This window comes from Dendrobates tinctorius, unplaced genomic scaffold, assembly GCF_039654945.1.
Source record: "Dendrobates tinctorius isolate UK_male_01 unplaced genomic scaffold, ASM3965494v1 ptg000017l, whole genome shotgun sequence".
In the NCBI taxonomy this organism is placed as follows: Eukaryota; Metazoa; Chordata; class Amphibia; order Anura; family Dendrobatidae; genus Dendrobates; species Dendrobates tinctorius.
In genome coordinates, this window is record NW_027361685.1 from 9,373,616 (window position 1) to 9,386,938 (window position 13,323).

The window sequence follows — 13,323 nt, forward strand, 5'->3', positions numbered from 1 at the left end:
ACTCATCCTGCCTGGACCCCTGCCTTGGCGTGTCTCCTAACATGCACCATGTCTTGAACTCCGGCGTCCCTCCTTGCCTGATCCCTGGTAGATGCCCAGAGCCTGCCGATCGCTGCCAGAGGTCCGGAACCTGAAGACTGCAGCCTAATGTCCGGAGCCTGTCGATCATTGCCAGATGTCCGGAGTCCAATGCCATCTAGCCCTTGCGGGAACCCTGGCGTGCCACATAGCACGTATCATGCCTTGGACCTTGGCGTGACAACGCATGCACCTTGCTATGTTTCACTTTGTCCTTGTAACTATATCGTGTTTCTGATTAAACCCTGAGACCATGCTTTATTGAAGAAACCCTGTGACCACGCTTTGTTATGTCTTGTACCCTCCACGTTCCCTGTTGCCAGACACTCACACCTGTGTCTTTCTTGAGTCGGCCGTCTGGTTCCAGCAGTGGTGGTGGCTCACCCCCTTGGTCTTGCCCCTGACTCTCCCTGTGTAGGGGTGGTCCCTCACAAGGTCAGCTCGCCCTAGGTGGGTGGGTGCCACGACCCAGAGGGTCCACTCTAGAAATCAGCTCAGCTGAAGCTGACTCCGTCACAGTATACGTCACCTCACCTTATATACTGAACTTTGGGGTACATGTTTTTTCTATTAGTCACCTACTGACTAACCTTAAGGGGGTGAATTATGGGTATAGTTTTACATTTGGAATTAATAAAGTTTAGTTTTATCCTTTTGTCAGCAAACATGAGGAATGACAAGAGACAACCCATTTAAGAAAATTCTATTTTGGTTAAAACTATTCCAACATTATGAACATAAAAAAGGCTTTTCCCCTATGTGACGTCTCTGATGTTTATTAACAGTTGATTTCCAAGTAAAATATTTCCCACATTAAGAAAATGAAAATTGCTTCTCCTCTGTGTGAGGTCTCTGATGTCTAGCAAGAATCACTTTCCGGTTAAAACATTTCCCACATTCTGAACAGCAAAAAAGGCTTCTCCCCTGTGTGCGTTCTTTGATGGCGATCAAGATCTATTTTCCATTTAAAGCATTTCCCACATTCTGAACATGAATATGGCTTCTCTGCTGTGTGAATTCTCTCATGTGTAGCAAGACTTAAAATCTGAGTAAAACATTTCCCACATTCTGAACATCAAAAAGGCTTTTCTCCTGTGTGAGTTCTTTGGTGCTTAGCAAGATCCCCTTTCTGGTTAAAACATTTCCCACATTCTGAACATGAAAAAGGCTTCTCCCCTGTGTGAGTTCTTTGGTGCTTTACAAGATCCCCTTTCTGGTTAAAACATTTCCCACATTCTAAACAGGAAAAAGGCTTCTCCCCTGTGTGAATTCTCTGGTGGTTAACAAAATGTGATTTCTGGTTAAAACATTTCCCACAATTTGAACAGGAAAAAGGCTTCTCCCCAGTGTGAGTTCTATGGTGATCAACCAAACTTGATTTCCGGTTAAAACATTTCCCACATTCTGAACAGGAAAAAGGCTTCTCCCCTGTGTGAATTCTCTGGTGGTTAGCAAAATGCGATTTCTGGTTAAAACATTTCCCACAATCTGAACAGGAAAAAGGCTTCTCCCCAGTGTGAGTTCTATGGTGATCAACCAAACTTGATTTTTGGTTAAAACATTTCCCACATTCTGAACAGGAAAAAGGCTTCTCCCCTGTGTGAATTCTCTGGTGGTTAACAAAATTTGATTTCTGGTTAAAACGTTTCCCACATTCTGAACATGAAAAAGGCTTCTCCCCTGTGTGAGTTCTATTGTGTGTAACAAAATTAGATTTCTTGTGAAAACATTTCCCACAATCCGAACATGAAAATGAATTTTTTGCTTTAGGAGCAGTTTGTTTTTTAATGCCTCTTTTGTGACTTTGATTTTCCCTAGTAGTCAGTAATGAATCAGAAGATGGGACCTGTTTCATAGGATCAGATGACAGATCTTTGCTGTGAATGGATGATGATATATCTGGAGTAATAGCAATCACTTCAGTTGTATCTTGTAGGATCTCAAGATCATCAGATTTAAAAATTGAAGATGTCAGCTGTCCCCCTGATATCCTGGTACAGTCATCTACCAAGACAAAAAACAATTTTTCTTTCATAAAATATCATTGAGTTTTATATTTTTGAACATTTCTACTTAAAGAAGTTGTCCACTACTGTAACTTTTTTTTTTCATAAATCTTGCTATTATGTGCCACTAAAAACATCCACTATGTTTATTTTAGCAATATTACCTTTTATCATGCTCTAGCAGCACATCCTCAGTGCTGGCTCCAGCTCTCATGGGGTTAATTGACAACTTTCTTTCTCCCGACTTACTGTGCTCTAATACTACAAGTTCCATGATGCATTGCACTGGCCTGTAAGCCAGCACCTAGCACACCCACTCCAAAACACACCCAAACCCCTCCCTCCTCTCTCTTCAATTTGAAGCATCTTATTGTAAGGGTCTGTGCACAAATTGCGGATTCTAATGCGGATCCACAGCAGATTCTCCTGCATTGTACAGTACCATTATAGTCAATGTAAAACAAAAACCGCTGTGCACATGGTGCAGAAAATCAGCAGCATAAACGCTGAGGGTTCATTTCTGTAGCATGTCAATTCTTTGTGCGGATTCCGCAGCGTTTTACACCTGCTCCATTATAAGAATCTGCAGGTGTAAAAACGCAGGGGAAAGCCGAACAAAATCCGCTATAAATCCGCAGGTCATTTTATCTGCGGATTTAGCAAAATCCGCACGGAAAAATCGGCAGCACAATCCGCCACGTGTTCACATAAAACACATTGCAAGCATCATGAGCGCACACTCAGGAGCGTGCACAGACACAGACGTTCTTAATAATAAGTCGCCATGTACACACCGTTATAGTGCTGAGAGCTATAAGGCTGTGTGCACACCGGGCGGATTATTCCACACAGAATCCACAGCTCTTGGCAGAAAATGCAGGTGCGTTATTGATGCGTTTGTCATGCGGTTTTTCATGTGCTTTTTTAAAATGTGGATTGTATGTGTTTTTGTAACCTAAATAAAGATGTCATTTAACAAAAAAAAAGATTTGTGTTGCCATTTCTGTCCGGCCTCCTCATTTACACTTGTCCATCCCACACTTCATTACACACATAGATAGATATGGGATAGATAGATAGATATGGGATAGATATATGGATCTATATATAGATTTTTCCATAGATATTTTATTTCCATAGATATTTCCATATCCATGTTTATTAATGAACAATGTTTCATTTTAAAAAGTAAAAAAAAAATGGCGTGGGCTCCCGCGCAACTTTCTGCACCAGAGGAGGAAAGCCGACTGCCGGGGACCAATATTTTTTGCCTGGGAATGGGACAATACCCATGGCCCTTTCCCAGGCTATGAATATCAGCCCGCAGCTGTCTTCATAGCCTTTACTGGCTATTAAAATAAGGGACCCCCCAAAAAATGACGTGGGGGTCCCCCTAAATTTTATGCTGCAGGCTGATATTCATAGCCTAGGAAGGGGCCATGGATATTGGACCCCCCCAGCTACAAATACCAGCCTGCAGCCGCCCCAGAAATGGCGCATATATAAGATGCGCCAATTCTGGCACTTAGCCCCTCTCTTCCCACTCCCGTGTAGCGGTGGGATATGGGATAATAAGGGGTTAATGTCACCTTGCTATTGGAAAATGACATTAAGCCCGGTTTAACAATGGAGTGGCGTCAGCCTATCCATTATTAATCTTATAGTAATAAAGGATTAAAAAAACACACATAAGAATAAAGTATTTTAATGAAATAAAACACAACATGGATATCATATTTTTATTGCACGCCCAGATCCAAGTGACGCCCTCGGTCTCCTCTAATAAAAAGTAAAAAAATAAACAAACCGTATACTCCCTGTCCGGCACAGTCCAATTAATAACGAGTGTCCCACGACGATCTCCCCTATAGAACAGTGACATCAGGTGATGTGACCGCTCTATAGCGCCTCCCAGTGGTGAACTGACAGGAGACAATGGCTCCTGCAGTGCATCACTGAGGTGACATGAGTTCAGGCTCTCACTTTCCAGCAATGCTGCATGAGAATTAGGGTTAGGGCTTGGGTTAGGGTTACGGGACCACTTTCCCGGCGGCGGAGGGATACACAGGGGAGGATTACCTCCGTCTATCATTTCATTGCTGGGGCCCCTGGAGAGCGGTCGCATCAGCTGATGCGGCTGCTCTACACGGGAGATCGTCATGGGACCCTCGTTATTATCTGGACTACAGCGGAAAGGTGAGTATAGGTTGCTTTATTATTTTATTTTTATTACAGATCGATGGCTTCGGGGAACTAGGTGATTGGTAAGTATATACTCTATGTTATGTGTTGTATGTTATATGTATATTCTATATGTTGTATGTTCAGAATTTGTTTTTTGTTTTTTTTCACTTTCAACACATTAGCCGGATAATGGGACTACTTCTGTCCCATCATTGGCTAATGTGTCACTCACTGACAGTGTAGCAAGCATCACCTGATGGGACTTGTAGTCCCACTGGATGATGCTTGCCTGCATACACACGCACGCGCACACACCCCCGCATAGCCCCGGCACCGCCAGCACAGCACGCAGACTCCCCCGCACAGCCCTGGCAACACCCACACAGCCCACCCACCCTCCCGCAAAGCTGGCAGACCCCCGCACGGCCCGTCCACCCCCTGCACAGCCAGCATACAGCCTGCAGACCCCAGCACAGCCCGCCCACCACCCCCAGCACAGCAGCCCACAGACCCCCGCACGACCCTTCCACCCCCCCGCAGAGCCGGCACCAGCAGACAGCCTGCATACCCCCACACAGCCCACCCACCCTCCGCACAGCTGGCAGACAGTCCGCAGACCCCGCACAGCCCCTTCACCTCCCGTACAGCCAGCAGACAGCCTGCAGACCCCTGCACGGCCCCCCCCACACAGCAGCCCGCAGACCCCTGCATGGCCTGTCCACCCCTCGCACAGCTGGCAGACAGCCTGTCCAACCCCTACACAGCCCCGTCACTCTTGATGGGTGAGGAGACAGATGCTGCAGAGTGACGGGGCTGTGATGTCTGGTGCAGCACCGCCCACACACTACTGTGACTCTTGATGAGTGACAGCAGTGTGTTGATACTGGGTCACGCCTGCTGACGTCACATCAATTTCCATAGTCAGGAAATTGACGTGACATCAGCAGATGTTAGCGGCGGCTGTAGCCTGGCGGTCACATGACTCGGACTCAGCCGCCCGCATAGCGCCGCTCACAGGCAGAATTGGCAACGCAAGGTAATTACAAAAATCATTATGGGCCCCGGGGGGCTACAATAGGGGGGTTACTAAAAAGTAGTGGACAACCTGTTTAAATTGTCCGTAAAAATGGCAAGCTATGCAAAAAACTTTAACCGTGTTGCATTTTGGTGCGCTCGGCGCACCGTCAAAGGGACGCATGCGCCGGCAAATACATACCTGCGCACGGCCTGCGTACCCAATGCTAAAGATAGGATACGCAGGCCGCATGCAGCGTCATGCGCCCATAGGTGGAGCTGACCGGAGGAGGGGCGGCCATGCGCATCCCTCCACAGCTCCAGGAAATGCTAGTGTGAAAGTAGCCTTACAAGTGCTGCTGCCAAGAGCTGTGTCAGTCATTGATTTTGCAATAAAGTAAAAAACAGATAAGGCAGGTTAGGGTTAGTGCTATAGTTAGGGTTAGTGTTGGGACTAAAGTTAGGGTTACTGTTAGGGTTTATTCTAAAGTTAGGGATAGGGTAAAGAATTAGGCTTTTCTCAATTGCCTGCCCAATAATTTGGTCACGTCATGTCGTAGTTTTCTATTTACGAAAAAAAATAAATAAATAAAATAAAATGGCCCGTCAGTATTATAGTGCAGAGGGGGCTTATGCACTTTTATGTTCTAACTGTGAAGAAAGTGCAGTGTCAGATGGCGATGTGGATTTCGAGGGCTTTAGTAGCAGCGACAGTGATAGCTCAGAAATGAGCAGTGATTCTGGTCCATCCTCACACACAAGGACCAGTACAACAAGAAGGACAAATAGCGCTTCTGGAGAAATGTCTCCAACTCAGGGAACAATGCCCAGTACTAGCGCTGTCCCCAGTGCTCGTGAATTGGCGCACACCAATGTCCAAGAAGCTTTGCCTCTTGATGTAGCATTTCCCAGATGGGAGGCTTCGGTTTCGGCTACTCCATTCATCCCTAATTTTAATGCCATTCCTGGTATAAATGTGGAGGTGGAAAATTTTGGACCAATTATTTTTTTAATATGTTTATGACAGATAGCTTGCTAGAGCATATTAGCTTACAAATTTATATGCGTCCCAATTCATCAGCCAGAATCCACAATCCTATTATGGTAGGTCACATTTATGGACACCAACTAGAAATGAAATTTTTTTTAGGACTTACATTCGCTATGTGTCTTGTTAAAAAAGCCCTGTTCAAGCCACCCCTATGTTTTTGCCGTTATTCCTAGGACCCGTTATGAAATGCTCATGAGATTTTGGCATTTTAATGACAATAGTCAATGCCTGCCCAGAAATGTCCCAGAACATGACAGAATATACAAAATCAGACCCATCATCGAAGACTTGACAGAAAAGTTCTTAAAGCTCTACACCCCAACAGAAAACATTTCCATTGATGAGTCCCTTGTAAAATTCAAAGGAAGACTGGACCTCAAGCAATTTATTCCTTCTGAGAGGACAAGGTTCGGAATTAAGCTCTATAAAATGTGCGTGAGTTCAACCGGATACACATCAGCTTTTCACATTTATGAGGGGAAAGATAGACAACTAATCCCACCAGGATGTCCTACTTATCTGGGGACATCTGGAAAAATCGTTTTGAGCCTTTTTTTACAAAAAGGCTAAAATCTGTATGTTGACAACTACTGTACCAGCATACCCCTATTTAAAAGTCTGGTTGAACATAACATAGGGGCTTGTGGGACCATTCTCAAAAACCATCAGGGGTTTCCACAATCATTGGTCAAAGAACATTTCCGAATGGGGCAGTCAGGGGCTTTATGCAATGGAGAGCTGCTTGTCCTTAAGTATAAGGATGAAAAATATATTTTTATCCTGAGCTCGATCCACACAGATGCCACAAGGGCCACTGCAGACCAACAGGGATCCACCACTCCAAAACCTGTGTCTGTCATTGACTACAACAAATATGTGGGGGGTGGACCTTGCAGATCAGGTTCTACAGCCATACCAGGTATCAAGAAAATCATATACCTGGTATAAAAAGTTAGTCATGTATTTGTTTCAGGTGGCCACATATAATTCTTTTGTGTTATACAAAAAAGCCGGAAATGCAGATACTTTCCTTGATTATCAGGAAAAGGTCATGTAAATCTTGTTTTTGAAAATTTTGTCCCCACCAATCCTTTAGAATGTGAAGATGTGAGAAGACTCACTGAGCGACATTTTATTGCACTCATCCCAGTAACTGAAACAAGAAAGAACCCCCAGAGAAGATGTCGTGTATGTTCCACGAGAGGAATGAGGCATGATACCCGCTATTATTACCCACAATGCCCATCATTGCCAGCCTTATGCCTCCATGACGGCTTTACAATCTCCACACAGAACCACGTTTTTGAACTGTTTTGACAATCAAGCATTTGGTTTATTTGGTGACAGACACTTTTGAGTAGAGCTGACTTAACAATTTCCGGGGGTAGGTGGGGGGAGGTCTCCAGAGACACAAGTTGGGCACAATATATTGGGCACTACAATGACATTTTTGCAATTTTTGCTCTAAAACTTCTACTACGTGTTTCTGGAAATCATCCATGTAGTGAAAATGGTCACTATATCCATAGATGAATTCCCAGAGGGGTGTCATTTCCAAAATGGGGTCACTTCAGGGGGAATTCTGTTGTTTTGGCACTTAGCGGCTCTCCAAAGTGCCACAACAGCAGAATCCTCCCTGAAGTGACCCCATTTTGGAAATGACACCCCTCTGGGAATTGGAAATGACACCCCTTGCAAATTCATCTATGTACACCCATAGATTTACCTATGATGACCATTTACCTATCTACCTATTTTCCAATGTAAAATCTGGGGTTAAAACAATATTTTAGTGGTTAAAATATAATTGTTTTTTCTTCACTGCCCAGTGGTATAATTGTCTATGGAACAGCTGTGGTGTCAGTATGCTCACTGCACCACTAGAAGAATTCATTCAGGGAAGTATTTGGTAAAATGCAGTCACTTTTGGGGCCTATGCTGTTCTGGCACCTCAGGGGCTCTGACAATGTGACATGTCACCCACAAACAATTCCAGCAAAATCTGCTCTCCAATATGGCGCTCCTTCCCTTCCGAGCTCTGCCATGCACCCAAACAGTGGTTTACCCCCACATATGGGGGTGTCAGCGTACTCAGGACAAACTAAAATATATATCGAGGTAAAAAGATTTAGGAAAAAATTTATTTTTTTTATTTCCATGGCTCTACGCTATAAACTTCTGTGAAGCACTTGGGGGTTCAAGGTGCTCAATACACATCTGGATAAGTTCCCTAAAGGGTCTAGTTTCCAAAATGGGGTCACTTGTTGGGGGTTTCCACTGTTTAGGTACATCAGGGGCTCTCCAAACACGACATGGCAACCGCTAATTATTCCAGCATATTTTACATTCAAAAAGTCAAATGACGCCGCCATCGCTGGTGACATTTTGCTGGATGTAATTTTTTTCTAAGCCTCACAATAGTCACAATATTATAGGCATTATCACCAATAATATCAATGCTATTATATGTATTATGTAATAATGGGGGGCAGGTCAGTGAGGGATCAGCGACCTGTCATAAGCCAATACAGATGAATATGTAATCAGACCACATAAAGCCCCGCCCACAGCCCCACCCACAGCACCGCCCCAGAGCACGAGAATCTCATTACTGAAAACTACAAATACAGATTAAACAACAGTAAACCAGAGTTGAATTCATTTATGGTGGACCATTGGAGCTACTATGAATCCTGACCAGAAGATCAGAGAAAATAATAATAATAATAATAATAATAATAAATTTTATTTCTATAGTGCCGACATATTCCGCAGCACTTTACATTTCAGAGGGGATTTGTACAGACAATAGACATTACAGCATAACAATAATCACATAGATTATAACAAATGCCAAGAGGAATGAGGGCCCTGCTCGCAAGCTTACAATCTATGAGGAAAGAGGTAGACACGAAAGGTGGGTGGTAACAGTTGCCCTGATTGTATGGACCAGCCATAATGTTAAGTGTGTAACAGTACAGACACAGAGGGCTAATGGATGCATAAAGCATGTGGGAACATGATGCGGGGAACCTGGTTATGGTAAAACTTTTGGCTGTGCCACACAGGGATAGATTAGGTTAATGTGTTGAGTTGATAGGCCAGTCTGAATAAATGCGTTTTTAGGGCACGCTTAAAATTGTAGGGATTGGGGACTAATCGTATTGACCCGGGAAGTGCATTCCAAAGAATTGGCGCAGCACGTGTAAAGTCTTGGAGACGGGAGTGGGAGGTTCTGATTATTGAGGATGCTAACCTCAGGTCATCTGCAGAATGGAGGGCGCGGGTAGGGTGGTAAACTGAAACAAGGGAGGAGATGTAGGGTGGTGCTGAGCCATGGAGGGCTTTGTGGGTGAGGGTAATAAGTTTGTACTTGATTCTGGAGTGGATGGGTAGCCAGTGTAATGACTGGCAAAAGGTAGAGGCATCGGTGTAATGATTGGGGAGGAATATGATCCTGGCTGCAGCATTCAAGACAGATTGGAGAGTGTAGAGTTTGGTAAGAGGGAGACCGATTAGAAGAGAGTTACAATAGTCGAGACGAGAATGAATAAGAGAAACAGTAAGAGTTTTTGCAAAAGTAAGAAAAGGTCGAATTCTAGAAATATTTTTGAGGTGCAGATGACAAGAGCGAGCCAGTGATCGAATGTAGAGGGCAAAGGAAAGCTCAGAATCAAGTATGACCCCAAGACAGCGGGCATGTTGCTGGGGAGTAATAGCGGAGCCACACACAGAAATGGCAATGTCGGGTATAGGTACATTAGTAGAGGGAGGAAACACAAGGAGTTCAGTCTTTGACAGGTTCAGTTTCAGATATAGTGAGGACATGATGTTAGACACAGCATTTAGACAATCGCCGGTGTTTTCTAGAAAGGCTGGTGTGATGTCAGGAGAAGCGTATAATTGGGTGTTATCAGCATAGAGACGGTACTGGAAACCAAATCTACTGATTGTTTGACCAATATGGGCAGTGTACAAGAAGAGGAGGGGGCCTAGAACCGATCCTTGAGGAACCTCAACAGTAAGGGGAAGGTGAGAGGAGGAGGAACCGGCAAAAGATACAGTAAAGGAGCAGTCAGAGAGATAGGAGGAGAACCATGAGAGAACGGTGTCCTTGAGGCCAATGGAACGGAGCATAGTGAGGAGGAGGAGCTCATGATCCACAGTGTCGAATGCTGCAGAGAGATCCAAGAGAATTAGCATGGAGTAATGACCATTTGGTTTAGCTGTTAGTAGATCATTAGAGACTTTAGTGAGGGCAGTTTCAGTAGAGTGTAAGGAGCGTAAACCGGATTGGAGAGGGTCAAGAAGAGAGTTATCAGAGAGATAGTGGATAAGACGGGAGTGGACCAGGCGTTCCAGGAGTTTAGAAATGAAGGGAAGATTAGAGACAGGTCTATAGTTAGCGGCACAGTTTTAGTCGAGGGATGGTTTTTTAAGTAGTGGATGTATGATGGCATGCTTAAATGAGGAGGGAAAGATACCAGAAGAGAGAGAGAGAGGTTAAATATTTTAGTTAGGTGAGGGGTGACAGCAGGGGAAAGGGACTGGAGGAGATGTGACGGAAATGGGTCACTGATGCAAAAGGTTGGGCGAGAAGATTCAAGGAGCCTGCTTACTTCTTCTTCTATTACTGGTTCAAAATCAGAGAGTGAGCTAGATGCAGTGGGGGAGGGAGGACAGTGCATGGTATGAGGTGATTTGGAGATAATTTCCTGTCGAATCTGGTCAATTTTTTCTTTTAAGTAATTGGCCAGATCGTCAGCTCAAAGCTCTGTGGTTGGGGCCTGTACTCTTGGGTTGAGTAGAGAATGATAAGTGTCATAGAGACGTTTCGGGTTATTGGACAGTGAGGTGATGAGGGTGTTGAAATAGGTTTGTTTGGAGAGGTGAAGGGCAGTGTTGTATGTTCTAAGCATAAACTTATAATGGATGAAATCTTCGTGTAGATTGGATTTTCTCCACAGACGTTCGGCGCTCCTGGAGCCGCTGCAGGAAACGTGTTTGCACCGTGTGCCAGGGTTGTCGCCGTCTGCGTTGTGGTGTTCTATTTATAGGGGGTGCAAATTCATCCAGGGCACTTTGAAGTGTTTCATTGTAATGCTTCAATGCAGAATCAGGACATGAGAGGGAGGAGATAGGGGCCAATGAAGACTGAAAGTTCTTCATAAGTTTCTGGGAGTTAATGGCCTGTATGTTTCTATAAGTATGGACAGTGGGGGTGACCTGAGCAGCCTGGCAGTTCTTTATAGAGAATGAAAGAAGATTGTGGTCAGAGTGCGGGAGAGGGGAGTTTGCAAAATCATCCACTGCACAAAGAAAATAATATTGCTCCCCATTTCAGGAGAGATTGTGCAGTAATCTGAATTCCTTAGGATCAAAAACAATGTAATTGGTTGTAAGTTCTATAGAAAAGGGCTTTCACTGCCCAAAGTCATTTGAACAGTTTTGGGTGGAGGAGAATGTTGTGATCTAGAGGCAAAATGGTGATCATGGTAATATGGCCGGACTACACCACCGATAAAGCAGCCACAGCCGGTGACTGAGAGGAATCTGTGACTTCTCTGCATTCAGTGGTTACTACTCACCTGGGTAGTCATATGTGGGAATCTCCTCTTTGCACCACTCATCATCTCTCACATATGTCTCTGTAGTATTAATATGGGTCAGATCTTCACCCTGAAACAAATATTGTAAAAGTCACCGACAGATGGAGAAGTCCCATCTATGATCAGCTCTAATCCTGCCATCTCCACCGTTCTCATTACACAAGTATAAAACATATAATACTGGGGGATAAAACAAGACTGAGCACAAGACCTTCACAGCCGTCTACACATCATAGGGGAGATCTCCTGACACCTTCTCTCCATCTACCTGATGATCCTGAGAAACACTGGGATCTTCTTGGCTACAGTCCTGTGGAAGAAGAGGACGGGGACATCTCTCTGGTGTTGTCCTCTTAATGGATAGATCTGGAGGAAACACACAAAGGGACTGAATTCATTCTCTACATACAGATAATTATTGGCCGTGTGTATTTAGTCCTATTACCTGGTGATGTGAGGGGCTGGGGAACCTCCATTATGACGTCCTTGTACAGATCTCTGTGTCCTTCTAAATACTCCCACTCCTCCATGGAGAAATAGACAGCGACATCCTGACACCTTATAGGAACCTGACACATACAATGATACCGTCATCCCCCCAATCCCTTCATAGTGTTACTGTATAATGTCCCAGCATTCCCAGCAGTGTCACCTCTCCAGTCAGCAGCTCAATCATCTTGTAGATGAGTTCTAGGATCTTCTGGTCATTGATGTCCTCATGGATCAGGGGGTGAGGTGGAGGCCCCGTGATTGGGCTCAGGGGTCTTCCCCATCCCTCAGACACAGGGTCCTGACAGCGATCACTAGAGGTCTTCTTCACCACTGTGTAATCCTGGTTATGGAGAGACACATTAATAAATCTCACTACAGACATTTCCAGAGTCCTCACCTCTCCAGTTCTGTCCACCTGTTATTCCCATAGATAAGAATGATGTAATGTGACGACATCAGAATCTCTCACCTCTCCAGTGAGACGGAAGAGGATCTCTAGGGTGAGGTGTAATATCCTCTCCGCCATCTTGTCTCTGTCCATATCCATCCTTGATGGGTAAATCAGGAAAATTCTCTTCTGTAGAAGATCTTCACTGAGAGGATCCGATATTGTAGAGACCTGAATGAGAAGAAGATGAGCCGATGTAACATCATAAGAATCCTGTGTAATAATACAATTACTGGAGATAATAAGGGAAACATATGAGGAGATTTATTATCTTACAGGGTTTAGTTTTCTTCCCTGACATCTACTAATAAAACCTATATATTTAGGCCACAGACAACAAGCAGTTTCCTCCTCGGAGTTGGCAGCTGAACACGTTCCTCATAGACTCATCTTCCATAACGCTAATTCTTGTCTCATTACCGACACTGGAATCGGCATTAG

The 13,323-nt window shown here is 44.4% G+C and overlaps 1 protein-coding gene across 1 annotated transcript; it reads right to left on the minus strand.

The window, feature by feature from the left end:
- Positions 1-764: 764 nt before the first annotated feature.
- LOC141082222 (uncharacterized) lies at positions 765-12,490 on the minus strand. Its single transcript, XM_073566166.1, has 4 exons — positions 12,388-12,490; positions 12,211-12,308; positions 11,922-12,012; positions 765-2,082 (listed from the first exon to the last, which is right to left on the minus strand). Exons 1-4 carry the CDS (start codon positions 12,470-12,472, stop codon positions 1,154-1,156), a joined length of 1,203 nt encoding a protein of 400 aa, XP_073422267.1. The 5' UTR covers positions 12,473-12,490; the 3' UTR covers positions 765-1,153.
- Between the last annotated feature and the right edge of the window lie 833 nt (positions 12,491-13,323).